At 44.7% G+C, this 24,824-nt stretch overlaps 5 protein-coding genes across 5 annotated transcripts in view; all 5 read left to right on the top strand.

Moving 5' to 3' along the window:
- Positions 1-7,656: 7,656 nt before the first annotated feature.
- Positions 7,657-8,286, top strand: LOC307122024 (histone H1-like; the record flags this gene model as incomplete). The annotated part of the gene is made up of 1 exon (XM_079809825.1): positions 7,657-8,286. The coding sequence occupies one exon, from the start codon at positions 7,657-7,659 to the stop codon at positions 8,284-8,286; it is 630 nt and encodes a 209-aa protein (XP_079665951.1).
- An 868-nt stretch (positions 8,287-9,154) lies between these two features.
- On the top strand, positions 9,155-9,541 carry LOC307122032 (histone H2A; the record flags this gene model as incomplete). The annotated part of the gene is made up of 1 exon (XM_079809833.1): positions 9,155-9,541. One exon carries the CDS (start codon positions 9,155-9,157, stop codon positions 9,539-9,541), a length of 387 nt encoding a protein of 128 aa, XP_079665959.1.
- A 1,087-nt stretch (positions 9,542-10,628) lies between these two features.
- LOC307122028 (histone H3.2) lies at positions 10,629-11,039 on the top strand (the record flags this gene model as incomplete). Its single annotated transcript, XM_079809829.1, has 1 exon — positions 10,629-11,039. The coding sequence occupies one exon, from the start codon at positions 10,629-10,631 to the stop codon at positions 11,037-11,039; it is 411 nt and encodes a 136-aa protein (XP_079665955.1).
- Positions 11,040-13,935: 2,896 nt separating this feature from the next.
- On the top strand, positions 13,936-14,247 carry LOC307122044 (histone H4; the record flags this gene model as incomplete). The annotated part of the gene is made up of 1 exon (XM_079809844.1): positions 13,936-14,247. One exon carries the CDS (start codon positions 13,936-13,938, stop codon positions 14,245-14,247), a length of 312 nt encoding a protein of 103 aa, XP_079665970.1.
- Positions 14,248-14,981: 734 nt separating this feature from the next.
- Positions 14,982-24,824, top strand: part of LOC307122033 (histone H2B-like) — a gene marked incomplete at its 5' end in the record, with an annotated part of 119,972 nt that continues 110,129 nt past the window's right edge. Inside the window, one exon of the mRNA XM_079809834.1 lies at positions 14,982-15,434. Coding sequence (XP_079665960.1) covers positions 14,982-15,356 — 375 coding nt within the window. The 3' untranslated portion in view covers positions 15,357-15,434. The remainder of the gene's footprint in view (positions 15,435-24,824) is intronic.

Below are 24,824 nucleotides of genomic sequence, written 5' to 3'. Positions count from 1 at the left end.
CTCCTGTCTTCGCCCTCTCCTCTGGCTCCATCCAGCCTCCTGTCTTCGCCACCTTTCTGGCTTCGCCCTCTCCACTGGCTCCATCCAGCCTCCTGTCTTCACCCTCTCCACTGGCTCCATCCACCTTTCTGTCTTCACCCTCTCCTCTGGCTCCATCCAGCCTCCTGTCTTCACCCTCTCCACTGGCTCCATCCACCTTTCTGTCTTCGCCCTCTCCACTGGCTCCATCCAGCCTCCTGTCTTCACCCTCTCCACTGGCTCCATCCAGCCTCCTGTCTTCACCCTCTCCACTGGCTCCATCCACCTTTCTGTCTTCACCCTCTCCACTGGCTCCATCCAGCCTCCTGTCTTCACCCTCTCCACTGGCTCCATCCACCTTTCTGTCTTCGCCCTCTCCACTGGCTCCATCCAGCCTCCTGTCTTCACCCTCTCCACTGGCTCCATCCACCTTTCTGTCTTCACCCTCTCCACTGGCTCCATCCAGCCTCCTGTCTTCGCCCTCTCCACTGGCTCCATCCACCTTTCTGTCTTCACCCTCTCCACTGGCTCCATCCAGCCTCCTGTCTTCCCCCTCTCCACTGGCTCCATCCACCTTTCTGTCTTCACCCTCTCCACTGGCTCCATCCACCTTTCTGTCTTCGCCCTCTCCACTGGCTCCATCCAGCCTCCTGTCTTCACCCTCTCCACTGGCTCCATCCACCTTTCTGTCTTCACCCTCTCCACTGGCTCCATCCAGCCTCCTGTCTTCGCCCTCTCCACTGGCTCCATCCACCTTTCTGTCTTCGCCCTCTCCACTGGCTCCATCCAGCCTCCTGGCTTCGCCCTCTCCACTGGCTCCATCCAGCCTCCTGGCTTCGCCCTCTCCACTGGCTCCATCCAGCCTCCTGTCTTCGCCCTCTCCTCTGGCTCCATCCAGCCTCCTGTCTTCGCCCTCTCCACTGGCTCCATCCAGCCTCCTGTCTTCACCCTCTCCACTGGCTCCATCCAGCCTCCTGGCTTCGCCCTCTCCACTGGCTCCATCCAGCCTCCTGGCTTCGCCCTCTCCACTGGCTCCATCCAGCCTCCTGGCTTCGCCCTCTCCACTGGCTCCATCCAGCCTCCTGGCTTCGCCCTCTCCTCTGGCTCCATCCAGCCTCCTGTCTTCGCCCTCTCCACTGGCTCCATCCAGCCTCCTGTCTTCGCCCTCTCCACTGGCTCCATCCAGCCTCCTGGCTTCGCCCTCTCCTCTGGCTCCATCCAGCCTCCTGTCTTCGCCCTCTCCACTGGCTCCATCCAGCTTCCTGTCTTCACCCTCTCCACTGGCTCCATCCAGCCTCCTGTCTTCGCCCTCTCCTCTGGCTCCATCCAGCCTCCTGTCTTCGCCCTCTCCACTGGCTCCATCCAGCCTCCTGTCTTCGCCCTCTCCACTGGCTCCATCCAGCCTCCTGTCTTCGTCCTCTCCACTGGCTCCATCCAGCCTCCTGTCTTCACCCTCTCCACTGGCTCCATCCAGCCTCCTGTCTTCGCCCTCTCCACTGGCTTCATCCAGCCTCCTGTCTTCACCCTCTCCACTGGCTCCATCCAGCCTCCTGTCTTCACCCTCTCCACTGGCTCCATCCACCTTTCTGGCTTCGCCCCATCCACTGGTTCCATCCACCTTTCTGGCTTCGCCCCATCCACTGGCTCCATCCACCTTTCTGGCTTCGCCCCATCCACTGGTTCCACCCATTTGCCTGGCTCCACCTCATCCTCCTGATTCACCAGCTCTCCTCTGCCCTTTGACTCCACCGGAGGTCTTCTGTTCAGTCTATTAAATTATGGTCAAAGACTCAAGATCACAGCCCAGGCCTCTCGAACAGCCGAAGGCCGCATTGCTCCGCTTCAGCCCTTCAACCCATCGTGGCTCATTGCCTCCTCGGCTACAAGTCAAGTCACTTTCCAGAAAACAAAACAGCGATGAATGCATTAATTAACTTTTTATGCATTTGTCATTGAGGGTATATGTCATAATTTACAAAATATTTTTATGATGGAAAGATGTGAAAGATATTTTAAAATAACTCTGATTGTATTGGTCTGAAAGAAGAATGTCATATACACCTAGGATGATTTGAGGGTGAGTAAATTATGGTAAACTATCCCTTTAAGTTTGGTATCTTTTTAAAAGGAACACTTTTAGATTATTGTCGAAGTGAAAAAAAGCTGTAAAAGTAAAGTTATCAAGTTTAAGTTTATGAAAATTATTAACAAACATATATATTTTAATTTTATATAAAATATATGTTTTACAAAACATATCCAACTCTAAAACTTCAAGAAAACCAGAGCTAAATATCTGAAGAAGCTCTATGCCAAATTTTAGGTCGATATCTTTTTTCTGTGCGCAGTACCAAACTCCTCCATTAGATGGATCCAGCTTCCTGGCTCTAAAACTCACACATTTCTATTTCTCTATTGCGCTGTCATTTCTTTTGAAAATCAGTCACCAAATATGAAAACTAGAATCGGAAAGCTTTCAAATGATATATCGTTTGTCAAGATTACTTTAGGGTTAAACTGATATTGTTATAAATAATGGTATTGATATATATATAGAATACAGTATATAGAGTAATTCTTGTTTTATAGAGTTAATATTAAAGTTACACATCCATAGAGGACAAAAATGTCAATGTCAAAAAACTGTCATAAAAAAATTATATTGGGAGCACAGACTTAAGTTTAAAAAGTGAAACCAAAAAAAGTTATAGAGGTTTAAGTTTATGAAAATGATTTGTGAATATTTTAAATAAATATATATATTTTATGAAACATGTTGAACTCTAAAACAGCTAGAAAATCAAAGCCATAAATCTAAAAAAGTGCTGTTCCATATTTAAGGTTGATATCTCAAAAAATGAGATTTAAATGAATAATTTTAAACAAAAATGTAAACGCCCTCTCCTCTGGTTTACAAAGACTGCATCATTTTATAGTTAAACGGTCTTTCCTTCTTGCAGGTGAAGAAGCAGGGCAGCTGGTGCAGGGAGAATCCAGGAGGATGACAGGGGATCAGAGAGAGCGGTAGACAGAAGACGGATCAGGAGTGCTGTATCTCAGGTGAGCATTGCAGGTAGGTCATGTGTACAGGTCATAGACGAGACCAGACACTGAAGGGAACAGTGGCAGATAAAGGGAGAGTTGATGAGGGGATTCAGGACTGTGTGTGGTGATGGCTGCTGAGTGCTGGTGGTGAGCAGGAAGGATGATGGGAAATGTAGACTGAATCCAAAATCGCCCCCTATACCCTCGAATAGGGCATTATTTGAAGGGACAGCCATTTGTAGTGCATGGTGTCCGAAACCATAGTGGACGTTATTGAGTGCACTCATTCAATCCCACAATGCACCGCAATAACGGGTGTACAGCCGATGTACACTCAACGGCTGTCCGATTTCACTCACTTGTTTTCATTCACTCATCTAGTGAACTGTATCAGTGGACTAACGTAGGGAATAGTGAATGAGGGTTTAATGGGGGCGATTTCGGATTCAGCCATAGTGTGGAGGAGATGACAGAGGGTTACACTAGATATCATGATTTTAACGGTAAAAAACTGTAAAAATGTTAAGTCATTAATAGATCTAACCTTCCATTTAATGTAATTTTACAGTAATATACAGTTAAATTGACAGTTTTTGGAAGTGAAAAAGAACAAGTTTGTAATTTACAGTGAAAAAGACGTAAAATGACATTCCTAGAATTCCCTGTGTGACACTTTACATTTGATGTATTTTCGTTGAATTAACTGTTTCTTCTTAGTTGTTCTTAGTTTGGCGTGCAACTGGGTGGGGTGGGGGGCTTATGGGGGTTTGGGGGGGTTGGGCATGAGCTCCTGCCCCTTTGCGTGAAAGTGGCCTTTTCGATCGTACCGCAGTGCCCCGCGGACGCGATTTCTAATTTCTACCCGAGGCCATTTAACACCCCCGCAACCCAAATTCCAACCCCACCCCACCCCGATAAATAGGACCCACTGGAGTAAAAACTATCATAACAATGTTACAAGTGAAGAGAAAGCACATAAAATGACAATTTCAATATTTAAGTGTGTAAATGTGCATTAACATTTAATAATGTGTAACAACAACATATATGTAAAAATATTTCAAAAGACTTAAACAAATGAAAGTATAAAATATAAATTCGGTCCTACTCGACCCGCTCCGAGTGAGATTCGTACCGGCATTGCGCATTACAGTATTTACGAACCTACACTTCACCTAAAAGGCCTGTAGGTGGCACGCCGCCTTCATTACCAACTACGATAACTTCATCAGACAGTAAAGCTCGCTACATACTCCACAAGAACAAATAAATTTGTTCGTTTTCTCGAGGTGGCAAGAACAAGAACAAAGTTCGTTCTGACCAGGACATTCCATACTTCACGAGAAAAGCAGGTGCCGTTTCTCAACATCAACCCCGCCCACTTTCTGACCAATCACACAATAGTTCTCGGACACCCATAAGAAAAAAGTTCTGCTCAGATGATGTGTCGAGAACGAGCTCCGAGAACTCCCAAACCAGGGCTCCGAGAACAAAATGAGCCCTGGGAACGAGAACTATTTTCTCTGTTCTATTGGAGAATGTAGCCTAATGGCCTTTAATCAATACAAAATGCACGAGTAGATAATTAACTACTAATAACTTCGCACACTGAATGTCTTCCAATGTTTCCCTCATATGTGACACAAGCAATAAATAATGTGCTTATAGCAGTCAAAAGAGCATACCTTAACTTTGATTGCGCTTCTTTTTCATTAGGCAAATTAGTGTAAAGTGCTACTGTGTATGTTTCTTATGTTTTCGGATTTTATTTAGTCTGTTGTTCTGTAGTTTCACATAGTTTTTTCACATTTATTGAAAATAAATGCCTTTCCAAACTTATATGCGACGGAAAAAGCACGAAGAACGAGCTCTGCAAAAGTTGGATTTGAACTCTGGTCGATTTGCATCAAAAGTGCCTGCTTTGCGCCATACCCGTTTAACGACTTACACCACTGTTACTGAGAAGTTATTGATGACTTTTATAGTTTTGTCAGTCCCAACCAGATATTGCATCTGCCATCACGGCAGATGCTTTATTCGCATTTAGTGCAAATAGACGATTATTAGTTTCGCGGCGGCCGTGGTGGGCTCCCCAGATGAGGCGGGGCCTAGGTGACCACCTATACCGCCTGTAGGACGGGCCGGCTCTGACCTGCACCACTCTATTGGTTCAACTGACCTATCGGTAAGCCCCGCCCCCCTTAATTACTGTTGCTAACTCGGACAAGCAAACGGAGTTGCTATATCTTACAATGACAGCTGTCAGCATGAAAACCTTATCCCGAGATGTTTTTGGACACAGAATGTAGCGTATATCCCGTCTGAATGATGGCCAAACTTAACTGATGGTTTATCAAGTTTATTATGTCCTTTTTCAGTCCAAAAAAATCATTGTAAGAGCTGAACAAACAAAGCATAAGAAGTGCGCACTAACGTCTCATTCACAAACTCTCTCTCTCCGTTGCATTACCATTGACATACACAGCAAATTACACAAAAACACTCATACAACTAACAGTAAACAAACATACACACAGACCGTATGCCTTTTCGAGGGTGCTGCAGTTAATAACTGTTAAACTTTGTATCTGCAAAACTCCGATAAACTGCGTCCTTTCACTACCCGGAGACTATAATACCCATCAAAATAGGAGTCCTCCTTCGTAAATTAATTTACATATAACCAGTTTAATATGGAGAGGAAATTAAATGTAGACCTTCGTGTTTTTGACCTAGTGTTACAGAACAGTTAGTTATTTCGGTTTGTATGTTAGCAGGGACTTTAATCGTAACTTAACGAGAGTATGACAAACAGAAAATCCTCTCAGGATCCCTGGAATCAGTGCCTCAGGCACGACATTTTAGCATTTTTGTAGCATAAACCCCATCAAATCGATGAGAGCTTCGTATTTTCCAATGTTTCTCTATGGCGCTGAAACCTAAAGATGTCCGAGTTCCGGTCCCAGCGCAACTGATACTCAACTGCTATTGGCTCATCTGCGTTCGATGGGAGGGGCTTAGCGATAGGTCAATTAAAGTTTTGAAAAGCTTCTTTTTTTTCAACCACTAGATGAAATATCAGACCTGTGAACTGTGGGGTATAATAAGATACGCACTGTATGAAGCCCTACAGTAACAAATTACAACTGTCGCCCATGTGAATCTCCCAGTCTTCGGTCTTCTATCAGAGACTGGGCTGGGGGGCTGAGGCGATGGGGACAGCCAGGCTGGGATTAGCGTCCTTCAGACATCCTCAGATTTCCCACCTGCTTACTGTGAGTTTATTCTAAATCACTTATAAAGGGATTTTTGCCTATATAAGTTCTTTATTAATTCCTGCTTGTATACAAATTTGCTTACACACAGATGTATAGATATAAATGTTTTCCTTCATGATGACTGTTGTGGCAAACAAAATCATCGCTGAATAAGAGACAAACATTTCCAGTTGTCTTTGAAGATGGTTTATTTCCTTGAAGTGAGGGGAGGGCATCCTTCCTCTTTTATAGATCATCTATCAGAATGTTTTCTTTATTCTTAGACTTGTCCATCAAGGCCCTCCTGTCACGTACCGACACCCATTTGCTCTTATGTTATGACAAGCCATTACAAGCCATGCAATCAGTTTTCCATAAGCATATTAATAAAATAAGCATATTAATACAAAAAGCTGGGCGTTATTTCCCAGCCTTTCCAAGTGCATCCATCTTAATGACACGGATACAATTTGCCAACTCACACCTTACGTCTCAAACTGTCATGAATAAAATGTACGCAAGAAACATAACAGGAGTCCTTTACCTTTAGGCTTTTCAAGAACAATAAATGAAATATATTAGAATAAGATATGCTAGAAATACAAAGTTTCAAACATTGTCCAGAAAAGTACAAGATAGAACAAGCACACTATCCTCATTCACATGAAAACTGAGATGAATGAGAGATGAGGAGAAACCAATGTGATGATTTAGTTAAAACACTTGAGTGATCATGAGTATTTATTATTATGATTATTGTTATTATGAGGACAGATCATCTGCTGGCCAGACATGAGAGTCACAGAGAGACTCGGATCCTCCGGATGATGTTCGTGTGCTTCAAGCTGCCCAAAACAGCAGCTGTATGAAAGCCTCCTCACGCCCTCACTGATGCTGATTTCATTAAAGTCTCTTTCAGACTGTTTGCTGAACACACAGAGGACGCGTTTGGGCTTTTAGCAACTTTTACACTTAAACTATCCATCAAATTCACACGCGGCTTTTCCCCGTGGCTGATGCTCGCCTTGAGTTTGATCTGATGGAGGCAAAAGAAACAAATCCTCTTCGCGTGTTTTAGTCTCTAATGAAAGCTCAGAACCTCTGCTTGGTGTTCACTTTGTTTTGACAGTGACAAACTATTTTACCGCTTCAGTTTTGCCCCAAATGTAAGAGAAGAAAACACACGCGTGAGGGGCTCGTGGACGCGCACAGACACCGAGCGGGCAGGTTGAGTCTATAAGGTTCTCATGTGGCATTGAAGACCGCAGCGCCGCGCGAGCGCCAGTCATTGCTGAAACCAGACAGCGCTTGAAAGACTTTAGATCCGATCAGAGAGATGGCAGAAACCGCCCCAGCCCCGGGTGCTGCCGCCCCGGCCAAAGCGCCCAAGAAGAAGTCCGCTGCGAAAGCCAAGAAAGCAGGTCCAGGCGTCGGTGAGCTCATCGTCAAAGCTGTGTCCGCGTCCAAGGAGAGGAGCGGCGTGTCCCTCGCCGCCCTGAAGAAAGCGCTCGCCGCCAGCGGCTACGACGTGGAGAAGAACAACTCCCGCGTCAAGATCGCCATCAAGAGCCTGGTGACTAAAGGCACCCTGGTGCAGGTCAAAGGGACCGGCGCCTCGGGCTCATTCAAGCTCAACAAGCAGCAAGCCGAGACCAAGAAGAAGCCCGCGGCCAAGAAAGCGGCTCCTAGAGCGAAGAAGCCCGCGGCCAAGAAACCCGCCGCCGCCAAGAAGCCCAAGAGCGCCGCGGCAAAGAAGCCCAAAGCCGCCGCAAAGAAATCGCCCAAGAAGGCCAAGAAACCCGCCGCCTCAGCCGCTAAGAAGGCGACGAAGAGCCCCAAGAAGGCAAAGAAGCCAGCAGCCGCTAAGAAAGCAGCCAAGAGCCCCAAAAAAGCCAAGGCAGCGAAACCCAAGACGGCAAAGCCTAAAGCCGCCAAGCCTAAAAAGGCAGCTCCCAAAAAGAAGTAACGTTAAGTCTTATTAGTACAGACAAATAACGTTTGTTCCTCAACGGCTCTTTTAAGAGCCACCCACTAATTCTGAAAAAGAGCAAAACTGTATTTTACCGATTTGATTATTTTGAAAAGAAACAGCCAATATTTGACTTGTGGCCCCTTAAACATTCATGCAATCTAAACTAACAATATAAACAATGAGTGACCAGATAATATAAGTCTTGAATCACTAATCCATTTTATATATATAAAACATTAATTGATTAAACATGGACAGAAAGGGGTTCAGACATTCATGATTACAGTCCAAATGGGATGTTTTATAACTCAGTACAGACAGAATATATTCACTCGACACTGCTGGAGGATTGTGACTCAACCCACACACAATAAAGGCAGTGATAAAACTACAATATTACAAAAGACCATAAAACTACAGTATCAGAAGATCAATGTGCCCAGTAACACATCGAGAGTGAAGTAAATTGTTTGAAAAGCCTGTTTAAATTTCACCCTGTTAGTTCAAATATATGTTTACACATATTAACTGCACACAGAAAAACCGCGTTGATAAATTATTATTAAGGGATTTAATTCCCTTACCATCTGTAATGCATTTATATTCATTTATTTAATCAATTTATGTAATCAAATATTTTAGTTTAATCTATTTGTCTTTTTTACTCCTCAAATACTTGTGCAAATTAATCCCAATAGAAAATGGGGTTTGGGCTTTGGAGGGAAGTTCAGTGATTGGTTGAAATCTCTTCAGACTCTAAACCAATGGGCGACTGGCACTCTCGTATAAAGACAGTGTGGCGAAACACGGTCACTCATTCTCATATTTTCTACTGAGAAAATTTTAGCCAACGATTATTATTATGAGTGGCAGAGGCAAAACCGGCGGCAAAGCCCGAGCAAAGGCTAAGACTCGCTCCTCCAGGGCGGGACTGCAGTTCCCCGTCGGACGTGTTCACAGGCTTCTCCGCAAAGGCAACTACGCTCAGCGCGTCGGCGCCGGTGCTCCGGTTTATCTGGCCGCTGTGCTCGAGTATCTTACCGCTGAGATTCTGGAGCTGGCTGGAAACGCCGCTCGGGACAACAAGAAGACCCGCATCATCCCCCGTCACCTGCAGCTGGCGGTGCGCAACGACGAGGAGCTGAACAAACTTCTGGGCGGAGTGACCATCGCTCAGGGCGGCGTGCTGCCCAACATCCAGGCGGTGCTGCTGCCCAAGAAGACCGAGAAGGCCGCCAAATCCAAATAAACTGATTAAATACTGTTTTCGCAACCCAAAGGCTCTTTTAAGAGCCACCCATTTTATCTGATAAAGAGCATTTCTCAGTTATTGTTTATAAACCCCCATAAACAATTATTAGGTTGAGAGTGGAAATTACATAAAAAACAGTAAAATGTATCATTGTTCTGCATCGACAAATACAACAGTAAGAGTCGCACAAGGTGTTTATTTTTCTACAAGCACATGATGATCCCCTAATGAGTGTTTACTACCTAAACTATTTCCCCTACTATTAAATGAATAGTTAAGCATTTTAAGTTCTGATAATGTATTGAATATAAGTTATATGAAATAAAAATCTATATCATATTAGCTTTGGGATAAATTGATCAATGTTATTCTGGGTCTTCTGCCCTTCAGTAGCGGCTGCTCTACAGAAAAACTGTTATACGGGGCGGAAACACTAGTGTCAAGTCAAGTCAACTTTATTTATATAGCGCTTTTAACAATGTAGATTGTTTCAAAGCAGCTTTACAGTGTTAAACAGGAAAATAATGCAGCATAATTTTATTCAGCTGTATAGCCATTCTGGAAAAATTTCAAGTATCATACAGTGAAAGTGTGGGCTTTAGATCAATAATTTGATCAGTAATTTAGTTTAAATGGTTAATTTAGTTTATTATTTAGATGTATTTCGATGTTTAGTTGAAAAATTCAGTGTGTCCTTTCTGGCTGCGGTGCTTTTATATAGACTGTAATGTGATTGTGTTCTAATCCAAGATCTGCACAACCACTGGGAATTAAGGCCAGTATTTCAGAACAAATAAATACATCAATGTGAGTATAAAGATCCGGGAAGTGTAATTTACTCTTTGTTTGATGTAGTCAACAGAAGCTGCTCGAGCGGGAAACCCTCCGCGTGTTTGAAAAGAGGAAACGCGCAGTCATTGGCTAGCACTCACGCACAGACGTCACATATGAGCCAATTACAGGCCTCTGCTCACGGTGCGTCACTGTGAGCTCGTGGCGGTCGAATGCTATAAAGTCAGGCGTTAAAGTGCAAGGGGTATTTCATTTTCAAGCGCAAACAGGACAGAGAGAACTAACTCCAGCAATGGCCAGAACCAAGCAGACCGCCCGTAAATCCACCGGTGGCAAAGCCCCGAGGAAGCAGCTCGCGACTAAAGCCGCCCGTAAGAGCGCTCCGGCCACCGGCGGCGTCAAGAAGCCTCACCGCTACAGGCCCGGGACCGTGGCTCTGCGAGAGATCCGCCGTTATCAGAAGTCCACCGAGCTGCTGATCCGCAAACTGCCTTTCCAGCGGCTGGTGAGAGAAATCGCTCAGGACTTCAAGACGGATCTGCGCTTCCAGAGCTCCGCGGTCATGGCCCTGCAGGAGGCCAGCGAGGCTTATTTGGTCGGCCTGTTTGAGGACACCAACCTGTGCGCCATCCACGCCAAGAGGGTCACCATCATGCCCAAAGACATCCAGCTGGCCCGCCGCATCCGCGGAGAGCGCGCCTAAACCCGCATAAAAACTCAAAGGCTCTTTTAAGAGCCACCAAAACTGCCCAGAATGAGACACTTTCCAGTTTAAACACTGAATATGAGCAAAAAGTTGCGTTACATACGCACTCCCTGCCTCGATTCTCTAAATCAGTGGTTCCTTTTTGTAGCACGCACCCCCTTTCTATTGTTTGTCACCTGTCAAGCACCCTCGCCACCTTACTTTGTTTAAACATCACATTTTTTTTTAATAGCAATAACTAAATACAAATATTCACTGTATATTAGAACACCTCAATATTAGAACCGTTATTTTATATATATATATATATATATATAATATACTATTGTTTCGTAGATTGTACCCTTTTTAGTGAGATGGGTGGGCCTGCATGTTTGCACACAAATCAAAATTTGGAGTAATGGTTGACAGTTTTACTCTCAAATCATTCTCAGCATCTAGCTTTGTCTGTAAGTGTTGAACCATATATGAGGGCTTGAGACCGCTGTTAGCTAAAACTTCTCCACACACTACACATTGAGGGTTCGGACCTTCTGCTGCATCAATCCATGTAAACCCCAAACCAATGCCTGTCACAAGCCTCGTTTCCATTACAGATTTGCGCAAAACTTTTGCAATATTTTATAAAAGTCGCAAAAAAAATATAGTGATGGCGTTTCCATTAACTGATGTTATTCGACTAAAACTATTTTTTTCCTCTTGTGATAAATAATTCCAAAAATAATGCTACGTATGTAGTTAGGCTTATGTATATCCCAGCCACCGCACGCCATTATTATTAATGGAAGGAGACGTGTGTGTTATCCAAGCACTGATGGCAAGGAAAGCACCTTATACTTGAGCTCATGAGGTGTGTGTGTGTTTCTCTCTCTTATCTGTTTCAAGCTCTTGATAAATTGTGGCATTTTCTATTCTATTGTTTTTTATGAGTTTAATAAAGAAGTCTCGTCTTCTGTCCAAACACACCATCATCTGTAAAGAATGATCCTTTACGTATTGCAGCCACATACAGAGAAGAGCGAAAATTTGGAATTTGCATGGTGGTAACTCAAAGTTTTACCACTTCATTATTTTGGCTTGGAATTTAGTTTGTTGGAAATATAAACTGAATTTAGAAATGCTTTTGAAATGAAAAAGTTTGCGTTTAATAAACAAAATATATTTCTGAAATGGAGACAGCGTTTGGAGTGGAGTGCAAAATAATCTGTTCCCTGAAACCACGGCCTTTGCTGTTATTGTGAGTGTACACAAAAGTAGACAGTTTATAGTTTATAATTATGTCTTGCACTTATATGAATGGCTAAAAATTACGGAGTATTGTGAGTTGTTTCTGCTGTCATAAAGGAAAAAATCCATCAGAAGGCGCTGACGACTTCTTTGGACAGAGGGTTAAAGAAAACGTTTCCTATTTAATTTCATATAGTTAGGCTATGTTTAAATATTATAATTTTTTTATTTCGTATGTTTATTATAAAAAGTGAGCAGCATGAGTAAGAATCAGATGCGCATATGGCTGGGGACATGGATTTTGAGCACTTCGTTGAATTTTGTTTTTTAGAAAGTCTTTCTTTAAAATTAATTTTGTTTTGTTTAAATTGTATTTTAATTTTGATCAATATTTAATCACCTATTTGGCTGTATTTAATAAATAAGAAGCAAACCAAGAGGTCGGATATGGGTTGACATGCGTAACTGGGCTGTTTCAGTGGCCTTTGAGTAAGACTGAAACTACAGTGTCTTTCTGTTATAGGCGCTTTTATTACAGTGATAGGCTTGTTATGATATATAATTAACGGAAATATATTAACGACATAAGATCTCATAAGGAAAGAAAATATAGATACTATGTGGCAGCAATGCTTCACCGTACCAGGTGACCTGTAAATGCGAAAAACTGTTTCCAGTGCAGTTTTGCGATGTTTCCATTACCCTTCTAATTGCGCAAATTGAAATTGTGAATTGAAAATACACCCAATGGAAACGCTGCTACATAGGGCCTACATAAGGGTCTACTCAAGTATGTCGTATTAACAAGATCTTATGTTATTAAAACGACATTGTCTCCTACTAATCTCCGATGTAGATGGCCCACTGTCCCTTGATTTTCTTTAACGTGCCAGTTTTTATCCAGATGTCCATTTTGATGAATGTAGTAAGCGAAAAAATGAATGAATGAATGAATGAATGAATGGTCACTTACCACCAAATATGAAAAGTGCGGGGTGATGCAGACGCGCTTGTAAAATGAAATGAAAATATGAGTAATTTATTACAGCTTTGTAATGTGAAATTTTTATTTAGCAATAACAATCTGACATGTGAAGTTAACCTAAGTTAAATACATAAAAATTGAAAAGAGACATTGTTTTCTGCCATTACAAACATTCTCTCGCGCACCGCCGGTGGTCAGTCTGCGCACCCCTAGGGGTTCCAGTTTGGGAAACGCTGCTCTAAATAATAAGTTGTCTTTGCAGGATATATATGGGGGGAATTATCAATTATTTCTATATTTTACCTTTTATTTTAATTAATATGAAAACATAGTAAGTTAGTGTATAAATACAGTCTAACTAATACAATAAACTTATTAATATACAATAAACAATCGATGAACATATTCATTGTCACACAGTTGCTCTGCATATGATGTGGTGATCTTCGTCAGATGAATCTACTAAAACTTGTTTTTTAATATTAAACAAAGGACAGGCCTCGTGAGATCAGGGTTAGGGTTAAATCACATTGTCTTGTGCTGAACTATATCGAGGGGCGGGGCGTGTTGCGCGGGTGTGGTTTCTTTCAGGTCCTGTAAGCAAATATAAATGGCATCCTTGTAGCGTTTATTTTCTATTCGTTGTTGTCTTTACCCTGATTGCAGCACTCAGAGTTAATCATGTCTGGAAGAGGCAAAGGCGGTAAAGGGCTCGGTAAAGGAGGCGCTAAGCGTCACCGTAAAGTATTGCGCGATAACATCCAGGGAATCACCAAACCCGCCATCCGTCGTCTGGCTCGCCGCGGCGGTGTCAAGCGCATCTCCGGTCTGATCTACGAGGAGACCCGCGGAGTGTTGAAGGTGTTTCTGGAGAACGTGATCCGCGATGCCGTGACCTACACCGAGCACGCCAAGAGAAAGACCGTCACCGCCATGGATGTTGTGTACGCGCTGAAGCGGCAGGGACGCACCCTGTACGGCTTCGGAGGATAAACACCTGAAATCAAGACAAACTACAAACCCAACGGCTCTTTTAAGAGCCACACACTCCCTCACATAAAGAGTCATGTCACAGCAATGCTGGTCATACATTATAAACAACTCTATTGAGTATGCAATTACATTTTTGGCGTTTATTTATAGAATTTAAGGTTGTTTTAAGATATTGTAATGCTTTATACTTGTATTATAATCAGAATTTGACTGATATTCAAAGTAAGATAACATTTTTATTCTCACAAGATGTCTGTTATTTAAAGTAATTTACAGGATCAAGAAAAAAAGGTGAATGTCAATGGTAAAGGGGCTTTTGTATGGTACAAAATCTATATATATGTGTATATATATATATATATATATATATATATAGATTTTAAGGGATCTTATTACTTTATTCTGAAATGAGTTTTCAGATTACACTATCTTGCAGAATATTAGTCTTTTTAAACTTTTTTTTAAAAAAAAGAGCGGGAAAGGAACAAAGGAAAATAAATCCTTAGGTGTTTACTTCAAACATAAAGGGGTCGGGCGGGGGCTATCATTTAGCCGCCCGTGATTGGCCCTCGTTCCTCTCTTGATGCTTTGAGTTGTCCAATGAAATGCGAGTTTATGGGCTCGGCCTATGAAAACAGCTAATCAGAATATGCCGTGTCTCTTAGTAAATTAGCATATGGCGGTGAATAAAATCCTCTGTATCGCTCCTGAGCACTCATTGACTCTTCATCATCATGCCTGAACCAGCAAAGTCCGCGCCTAAGAAGGGCTCCAAGAAGGCCGTCACCAAGACCGCCGGTAAGGGAGGAAAGAAGCGCAGAAAGTCCAGGAAGGAGAGCTACGCTATCTATGTGTACAAAGTCCTGAAGCAGGTTCATCCCGACACCGGCATCTCCTCCAAGGCGATGGGCATCATGAACTCTTTCGTCAACGACATCTTCGAGCGCATCGGCGGTGAGGCGTCTCGTCTGGCGCACTACAACAAGCGCTCCACCATCACCTCTAGAGAGATCCAGACCGCCGTGCGTCTGCTGCTGCCCGGAGAGCTGGCCAAACACGCCGTGTCCGAGGGCACAAAGGCTGTGACCAAATACACCAGCTCAAAGTGAGGTGACCTCTGACCTTACCCACCCCAAAGGCTCTTTTAAGAGCCACTCATCTTCTCGTTCAAAGAGCTTATAATGTTTGTGAGATGAATCAATAGTTCTTGTTCTATTGGCGGTCTGTTTCAGTAAGTACTTCAGAAAAACAAAAACACTGTCGCATATCTCAAATTAACGTAAAATGCTAAGTTTTAATTAGTTTCATTTGCACAGCTGTTCGGTTCACTCACATAAAGTGATTTATTTATATATATATATATATATATAAATAAACCTCACGTCAAATAATTCAGTGCAATTATTTTTGAACGCATTAATCTCAACATTTGTTGTTAGTTAGACTATGTCAAAGTCCAAATCACAGTCTTTGCTGTCCTAACTTAATTGACACAAGTACCAATGTAGAACATTATATAGAAAATGTGTCTATTCCTCGTTTAGTGTTGTCAAACATTAAATCTACTGTAGGATCTAGGAAAAATCTAATTGTGATTAAACCAGAAAATCTCAATATTAGTGAACAAAAACAATTTCTAAAACTAGGTCTTCTAAACATTAGATCGCTCACACCTAAGGCGGTTATTGTAAATGAAATGGTCACAGATAATAGTTTCGATGTATTTTGCCTTACTGAAACCTGGCTTAAGCCAAATGATTATTTCGGTCTAAATGAGTCTACTCCGCCAGGATACTGTTATAAGCATGAGCCCCGTCTGATTGGTCGTGGCGGCGGTGTTGCAACAATCTATAGAGATATTCTTAATGTTACCCAGAAAACAGGTCACAGGTTTAATTCGTTTGAAGTACTAGTGCTAAATGTTACGCTCTTAGATGTAAGTAAGAAATCCGTATTATCTCTAGCCTTGGCTACTGTATATAGACCTCCAGGGCCCTATGCTGATTTCCTAAAAGAGTTTGCAGACTTTCTCTTAGATCTATTGGTCAACGTCGATAAAGCATTGATTGTTGGAGATTTTAACATACACGTAGATAACACAAATGATGCGTTACGGGCTGCGTTTACAGATCTATTAAATTCCTTTGGGGTCCAGCAAAACGTCACTGGTCCCACTCATCGTCTTAATCACACACTAGATTTAATTATATCACATGGAACCAACCCAACCGATATAGATATTATACCGCAAAGTGATGATGTCACTGACCATTACATGGTAACTTGCATACTGCGTACTGCTGAAATCTGTCATGTTGCGCCACGTTATCGACCAGGCAGAACAATCCTTCCAACCACTATAGATAGATTCTCAAATAGCTTACCTGATCTGGCTCAGCTGCTCAGTGAACCTAAACAAACAGATGAACTAGAGGAAATGACTAGCAGTATGAGCACCATTTTCTCTAGTATATTAGAAATTGTTGCAGCAATTAGATTAAAAAAGGTTAGAGAGAAAACTAAAGCACCATGGTACAACAGTGCTACACATGTTATCAAGAGAGAAACTCGTAACTTAGAGCGTAAATGGAAACAAACTAATTTAGAGGTCTTTAGAATCGCGTGGAAAGATAGTATATAGAAAGGCCCTAAAAGCAGCCAGGGCTGAGCATCTCCGCAAACGAATAGAAAATAACCAAAATAATCCAAGATTTTTATTTAACACTGTGGCTAGACTAACAAATAAACAAGCATCGCCTGGACAAAATATTCCGTTACAGTTTAGTAGTAATGATTTTATGAATTTCTTCACTGAGAAAATAGAAAGCATCAGAAACAAAATTGTAAATGTACAATCTTTAATGATGTCTTATGATTCAACCGCAATTATCACCCCTCAAGAACTACTACACCGCTTTACAACTATAGGACAGGAAGAGCTAAATAAACTTATCATTGCATCTAAACCAACAACATGTTTATTAGATCCAATACCCACTAAACTACTGAAAGAGTTGTTACCTGTAGTGGAAGAGCCTCTTCTCAATATTATTAACTCGTCTTTATCTTTAGGTCATGTTCCAAGAATATTCAAGTTGGCAGTCATAAAACCTCTCATTAAGAAGCCACAATTAGATCATAATAACCTACAAAATTACAGACCCATTTCAAATCTTCCATTTATGTCTAAAATACTAGAAAAAGTTGTGTCTGCCCAATTGTGCTCTTTCTTGCAAGAAAATGATATCTATGAAAAATTTCAATCAGGATTCAGGCCGCATCACAGCACAGAAACCGCGCTCGTTAAAATCACAAATGATTTACTTCTAGCTTCTGACCAAGGCTGTATCTCAATACTAGTTCTACTCGATCTTAGTGCTGCGTTCGATACTATAGATCATAAAATACTCTTAGATCAACTTCAAAATTACACTGGTGTTCAGGGACAGGCATTAAACTGGTTTAGATCGTACTTATCAGACCGCTACCATTTTGTCTGTCTAAATGGGTAAAAATCAAAGATAACCTCAGTAGACTATGGGGTGCCGCAAGGATCCGTGTTAGGCCCTCTGCTATTCTCAATATATATGCTGCCACTTGGTAATATTAATTTTCACTGTTATGCTGATGACACTCAATAATATATTTCATGACCAGATGAAAACGCTAAATTATCTAAACTGACAGCATGTGTTGAAGATATTAAATACTGGATGACGTGTAATTTTCTGCTATTAAATTCAGATAAAACGGAGGTATTACTTATTGGTCCAAAAAACTGCCCACAAAACCTCTCACAATACAACTTTAACTTGGAAGGATGTCCGGTCACTTTATCCTCTACAGTAAAAGACCTGGGTGTTATTTTAGACTGCAACTTGCCTTTCGAAAATCATATTTCATATGTTACAAGAACAGCATTTTTCCACCTTAGAAACATTGCTAAGCTACGTAACATGCTATCTATTTCTGATGCAGAAAAGTTAGTTCATGCATTCATGACCTCGAGACTAGATTACTGTAATGCTTTATTAGCTGGTTGTCCTGCATCATCAATAAACAAACTACAGTTAGTCCAAAACACAGCTGCTAGAGTTCTTACTAGGTCAAGAAAATATGATCATATAACACCAATTTTATCATCTCTACACCAGGGTTGCCAACTCTCACGCATTTGGCGTGACACTCACGCTTTCAGGCTCAGTCTCACGCTCTCACGCTGCCCAACTTAATCGCACGCCAAATAGCCAAACCTGCTTTTGATATTAAACAATGTCTAAGCTTTTACATTTTTTTTAAGTTTTAATGCGAAATTCAAACAATAAATAGCGTTTTGGCGCTAATATGGCATTGTGGTGACCAACAAGTTAAATAGAGAGACATTCACCTAGAGACTGTACCTTTAAGGGAGCGGTTTTTCGAGTTAAGCACTTCCGGGTTAACGTTGTGTGACTGTTGTTTACATTACGCTGTAAAGTAATGCATGTTTGAAGTGGATAGTAAAGTCGACTCGACGCATCTCTGTCTCCAGTCTCCTCACTTATAACACTCCACATTGGTGACCCCGACGCGAGTTGAATTATGTCACAAAACGGCGGTGGTGAAAATGATGCGGCCGCGGCGCCGGCCGCTGTTAGCGGCGCGGCTAATGTCGGCGCGATCTATGCGGCCACCATCAAGTTGCCGGACTTTTGGCAGAACAATCCACGGCCGTGGTTTCAGCACATCGAGGCTCAGTTTCAGTTGAGAGGGATAACACAGGACGTTACAAAATATTTCCATGTAGTAGCGGCTTTGGATGCCTCGACGACAGCCAGGGCTATGGCGCTATTAGAGGCTCCTCCGGCTGACGGCAAGTACAACGCGCTTAAAACATTCCTGCTGAACCTCTTTGAGCTGTCAGAGCTGGAGAAAGCAGACCGCCTGCTTTCCCTGAATGGCCTGGGCGATAGCAAGCCATCTGAGTTAATGGAGAGGATGCTGGCTGTGCTGGGTTCGGCGGATCCATCATTCCTTTTCGCCCACATTTTCCTGCGGCAGCTTCCAGCACCCGTGCGCACCGCACTGGCCAGTTCCCCCCTCCTTTCCTCCAGAGACTACCGGGCGATGGCTGTGGAGGCAGACAGGATTTTCCTCGCCAACCGGCAGCAGTTTGTTCATGCGCTTTTACCTCCCCAACACCAGTCTGCCCCATTTCCACCCCCAGTGGACGACCTGGCGACAGCGCGAGGACGGGTGGTGTTTCTACCACTCCAGGTTTGGGGCCAAGGCCAAGCAATGTCGCCAGCCTTGCAGTTTTGGAGCCCAGGGAAAAGCCAGGGCCGGCGCTCATTAGCAGCTATGGGCGTTGGCCGCGACTGCAAGCTGTTATTTATCACTGACGCCTTGTCTGGCCGGCGGCTGCTGGTCGATTCGGGGGCTCAGCGCAGCATCCTGCCAGCGAAGCCTGTGGACACCATGGCTGGCGGCCATGGCCCCCCGATGGATGCCGCTAACGGCACACCCATTCGTACTTATGGCACGAGGTATGTGGAAGTGTGTTTCGGCGGGCGGCGTTTTGGCTGGGATTTCGTCATGGCCGCTGTGTCTACATCTCTCCTGGGGGCGGATTTCCTCTGCGCTTACAGGCTGTTGGTGGATGTAACGAACTGCCGCCTGATCGACGCCCTTTCTTTTGCTTCATACCCCTGCACGCTTGGAGGGGCGGGGGCGCTTTGTCTGTCAAACACGCTGGCCACTGGAGACCGGTATCAACGCCTACTGGCTGAGTTCCCTGACATCACCACGCCCACGTTCTCATCGGCGGTGGCTAAGCATGGCGTGGAGCACTACATTAACACAGTGGGCCCCCCGGTTTATGCACGGGCCCGGCGCCTCGACTCCGGCAAGCTTGCGATCGCCAGGGAGGAGTTCACCACCATGGAGCACCTCGGCATCGTGCGACGCTCCAACAGCCCGTGGGCTTCTCCTCTGCACATGGTGACCAAAGCTGATGGCGGTTGGCGTCCCTGTGGTGATTTCCGTCGCCTGAACAATGCCACCACCCCCGATCGGTACCCAGTGCCGCATATACAGGATTTCTCTGCCCACCTAGCCGGCGCCACCATCTTTTCGAAGGTGGACCTGGTTCGCGGTTACCACCAGGTGCCTGTCCACCCGCAGGATGTCCCCAAGACAGCAGTCATCACACCCTTTGGCCTTTTTGAGTTTCTACGGATGCCTTTTGGCCTCTGTTGGGGTAACAGCTTAGGACCCAGGACCAGTAGTGAAAAATTAAGACCAGGAGTCAGGAGTCAGATTAATTAAAGAAAATTTACTGAAGAATAGTTTGCAGTTTCATCAGCAGAAGCCAGCTTCAAGAGGAGTTCGTAGGCCGCGCTCCCTCTAACAGTCTCCCCGCCTCCGTCTAACGTACATACAATTTTCTGAACAGTTATACTGTTTTCAAGGTCTAGACACGTCATTACTGCCATGTGGAATGATTCTGATTGGTTCTAACAACATGCAATGTAAGCAACTTTCCACACGTAGACAGATAGGAGCATATATCACTAAAAATGCGTAGACTTGATGTCGCCCAGGTCCAGATTAGTCCCTAGTGACCTCGGAGGTCATAGAAAAGACGCCTCCAAGTCTAGAATCGTCTGCCGAAAGGACCATCTCCAATACTGGATCTGCACAGAATCATGAGACGCACACACAAAGTTTCCCAGAAAAACAGTTTCCATCAAGGTCGGGACATCTTAACTAACTATCAACAAAGCTTCTCCAAAACATGCTGATACTACATTTAGAACAGAAGTGACTTTATTCTATAAAGAAAGAAAAGTATCAGAGAGGTACATTTCTCCCCAAAAGAGTCCCCAAAGAATCCCATAGATGTTTCAGGGATGACCCCGGGGGGTCACCTCAGGAAGACATATAGTTAACATATGCTGATCTCGTTTGACTCCCTGGAGTGTTATTACTACACCAAGGACATTTGCCTGCCAGCACGTCTTGACACAGACATCAGAGCTGGATTCAAAAGCACAGAGCAACTAAAACACTACAATATTCAAAATCACTCCTTGAATATAGAGAACTGATTTATCAAATGTAGGGAATGGTTATAACTTGATTATCATTCATTCTTATTTTAATATTGAACATAAAATCATTCTTGAAGGATATGTGTCTGATGAAGAGACAAGTGATGTTTGGCTTGACCCTTGACCCTTCACCTCAAGGGGGCAGCGCAGACGTTTCAGCGCCTCATGGACTCTGTGCTGCGGGACATGCCTTTCCTCTTTGTCTATTTGGACGACATTCTCGTGGCCAGCGCGTCCGCCGACGACCACCTGGCGCATCTCCAGCAGTTGTTTGGCCGGCTTAGTGAGCATGGTCTCATCATTAACCCGGCCAAGTGCGAGTTTGGCCAGTCGTCCATCACCTTCCTCGGCCACCACGTCACCCCGCAGGGGGCTGTTCCCCTCCCGGCCAAGGTGGACGCCGTAGCCAGTTTTCCACGCCCACGCACCGTGAAGTCCCTGCAGGAGTTTCTGGGCATGGTGAACTTCTACAACCGTTTCCTCCCCCATGCGGCCCAACTTATGCGACCCTTGTACGACGCCTTGCGGGGTGGAAAACCGGCGGACGTGTTGGATTGGTCCCCGGAGATGAATGGGGCCCTGGAGGCTGCCAAAACCGCGCTGGCCAACGCTGCTCTGCTGGCGCACCCGTCTCCGACCGCCCCAGTTGCTCTTACCACGGACGCCTCTGATTATGCCGTGGGAGCTGTGTGTGAGCAGTGGGTAGGAGGAGCCTGGCAGCCGCTGGCTTTCAGCAGGAAGCTCCGTGACAATGAGAGGAAATACAGCACCTTCGACAGGGAGCTCCTGGGTCTTTTCCTCGCTACCCGTCATTTCCGTTTCCTGTTGGAGGGCCGGCGGTTCACGGCTTTCGTTGACCACAAGCCGCTGACGTTCGCCATGGCCAAGTCTTCGGAGCCATGGTCTGGTCGACAGCAGCGCCAGCTCTCTGCCATCTCAGAGTACACCACTGACATTCAGCATGTGGCCGGCAAAGATAATTTAGTCGCCGGCTGCCTCTCCCGGGCAGTCACTGGATCCGTTCACTTGGGTCTCGACTACGCAGCCATGGCTGAGGATCAGTCTGCGGACTCGGAGGTACAAGCCTACAGGACGGCCCCCACGGCGCTGCTCATGAAAGATGTGGCGTTTGACACAGCCAACGCTACACTCCTCTGCGATGTCTCCACTGGCCAACCGCGCCCCATGGTACCTGCTGGCTGGAGGCGAAAGATTTTTGACGCCATCCACGGCCTTTCCCACCCCGGGGTGAAGGCCTCTACCAAGCTGGTGGGGGCCAAGTTCGTCTGGCCAGGCCTGCGGAGGGACGTTAGGGCCTGGGCTGCTGCCTGTGTGGCGTGCCAGCGCGCAAAGGTGACTTGTCATACTAAGGCACCTTTGGCACCCTTCAAAGTGCCAGAGAGACGTTTTGATCACGTGAATGTGGACCTGGTGGGCCCACTGCCCCCCTCCCGTGGTTATACTTACCTCCTCACTATGGTGGACAGGACAACTAGGTGGCCAGAAGTGGTTCCCCTGTCCTCCATTACATCAGCCGAAGTAGCCCGGGCATTCATTATGGCTTGGGTGGCCCGTTTCGGAACACCGTCTGACCTCTCTTCGGACCGGGGTCCACAGTTCACATCAGAGCTTTGGACGGCGGTCGCCGAGGTTCTGGGGGTGAAGCTACACCGTACCACAGCCTACAACCCACAAAGCAACGGACTTTGCGAGCGGTTTCATCGGGACATGAAGGCTGCGCTCAGGGCTAGCCTTACGGACAACAACTGGGTTGACCGCCTCCCATGGGTTATGCTTGGCCTTCGCTCCGCCCCCAAGGAAGATCTTCAAGCCTCATCAGCCGAGCTGGTGTACGGCCAGCCCCTGCGCGTTCCGGGGGAGTTTCTTCCAGGTGCCACGGCCCCTTGGTCGGTTGCCGCCCATCGTGCTGTGTCCAAGAACATTGCCGACGCTTTTGTTCCCATTCCAACGTCTCACCATGGCCTCCCCCAGTCCTACGTGCCCAAGGATTTACCGTCAGCCAAGTACGTTTTTATCCGCCACGATGGCCATCGTACCCCGCTGCAGCCCCCCTACGATGGGCCCTTCCGTGTCCTGGCCGGAGGGTCTAAGAACTTTGTTGTGGATATGGGGGGCAGGCCTGAGCGGGTGGCTATAGACCGTCTCAAGCCTGCTCATGTGGACATTGGCGAACCGCTTCAGCTGGCCCAGCCCCCACGGAGAGGGCGACCTCCAGCAGCAGCCTCGGCCCCTGCCCTCTCCCCTGGCACGGTCCCTGCCCCGCCCCTTGCCCCTTGCCCCTTGCCCTTTTCCTGTTAAGCGCAGCCGGTACGGTCGCCTGGTCCGCCCCCCTATACGTTGACTCTTAGGGACTGTTATGAGCTGGATTGTTCTATTTTGAGTACCCGTTCGGTATGGGCCTGTTATTATGGGTGAATTCTGGGGGGGCCTGTGTGGTGTGTGGAGACATTCACCTAGAGACTGTACCTTTAAGGGAGCGGTTTTTCGAGTTAAGCACTTCCGGGTTAACGTTGTGTGACTGTTGTTTACATTACGCTGTAAAGTAATGCATGTTTGAAGTGGATAGTAAAGTCGACTCGACGCATCTCTGTCTCCAGTCTCCTCACTTATAACACTCCACAGCATAACAGTTAAAGCCAGAGGCGTTGAAAATGGAGTTGCGGCATGCTCTCTCATCTCCCGCCGGCGCGCGCGGTCACGTGCTTCACGGAGCTCTCAATACTTCTAGCGCTGTGTCAATACATTTGAATGGCTTGATACACCACAGCTCCACTTTACAGGTGTTTGGAGCAAGTTTTGGTAAACAGTACAGCATAGTGTGCATTGATTATTACATCTACCATACAGGATCGTTTTATAATGGAGAGTAATGGAGATGCAACAATGTTAACATTAATGTTAATGTTTTTTATTGTATTTAGCCCTCAGGTATTCCATACTAATTGGTCACACTCATACTCATTGATGGTCAAATGTGACCAAACACCTTATTCACTAGTTAACTAGTCATTTTGTGGCTCGAAAAATAATAATTTCCATTTGTAATACCATTACCCTCTGGTGCCTTTATGGCTCTTTAATCAATATACATGTATCTTATCTAGTTGCTCAAAACAGTATTGCAGTTTTGCATTTTAATAAATATTTAGATAAGATGAAACACTAGATTTCTTTAAATGTGAAATTTTAAAATGTTAACAATGTACATATCCTTATTTCCTTATATGTACAGTAGGCTATGAATTGATACTGAAATCGAAATCGATATACCAACCGTTGTTATGGCCTAAATTAATACATGATTGATTAACTTTTTCTAAGATTTTGCTTTAACATTCTCTTTCTAACATTTTTCAATGTACATTTATGAGATGCACTTTCTGTAAAGCTGCTTTGAAACAATGTGTATTGTGAAAAGCGCTATACAAATAAATTTGAATTGAATTGAATTGAAACTATGTAAAC

The sequence above is a fragment of the Gobio gobio genome (genome assembly GCF_949357685.1).
Source record: "Gobio gobio genome assembly, chromosome: 25".
Classification (NCBI taxonomy): domain Eukaryota; kingdom Metazoa; phylum Chordata; class Actinopteri; order Cypriniformes; family Gobionidae; genus Gobio; species Gobio gobio.
This window is presented reverse-complemented; position numbering and strand designations above follow the sequence as displayed.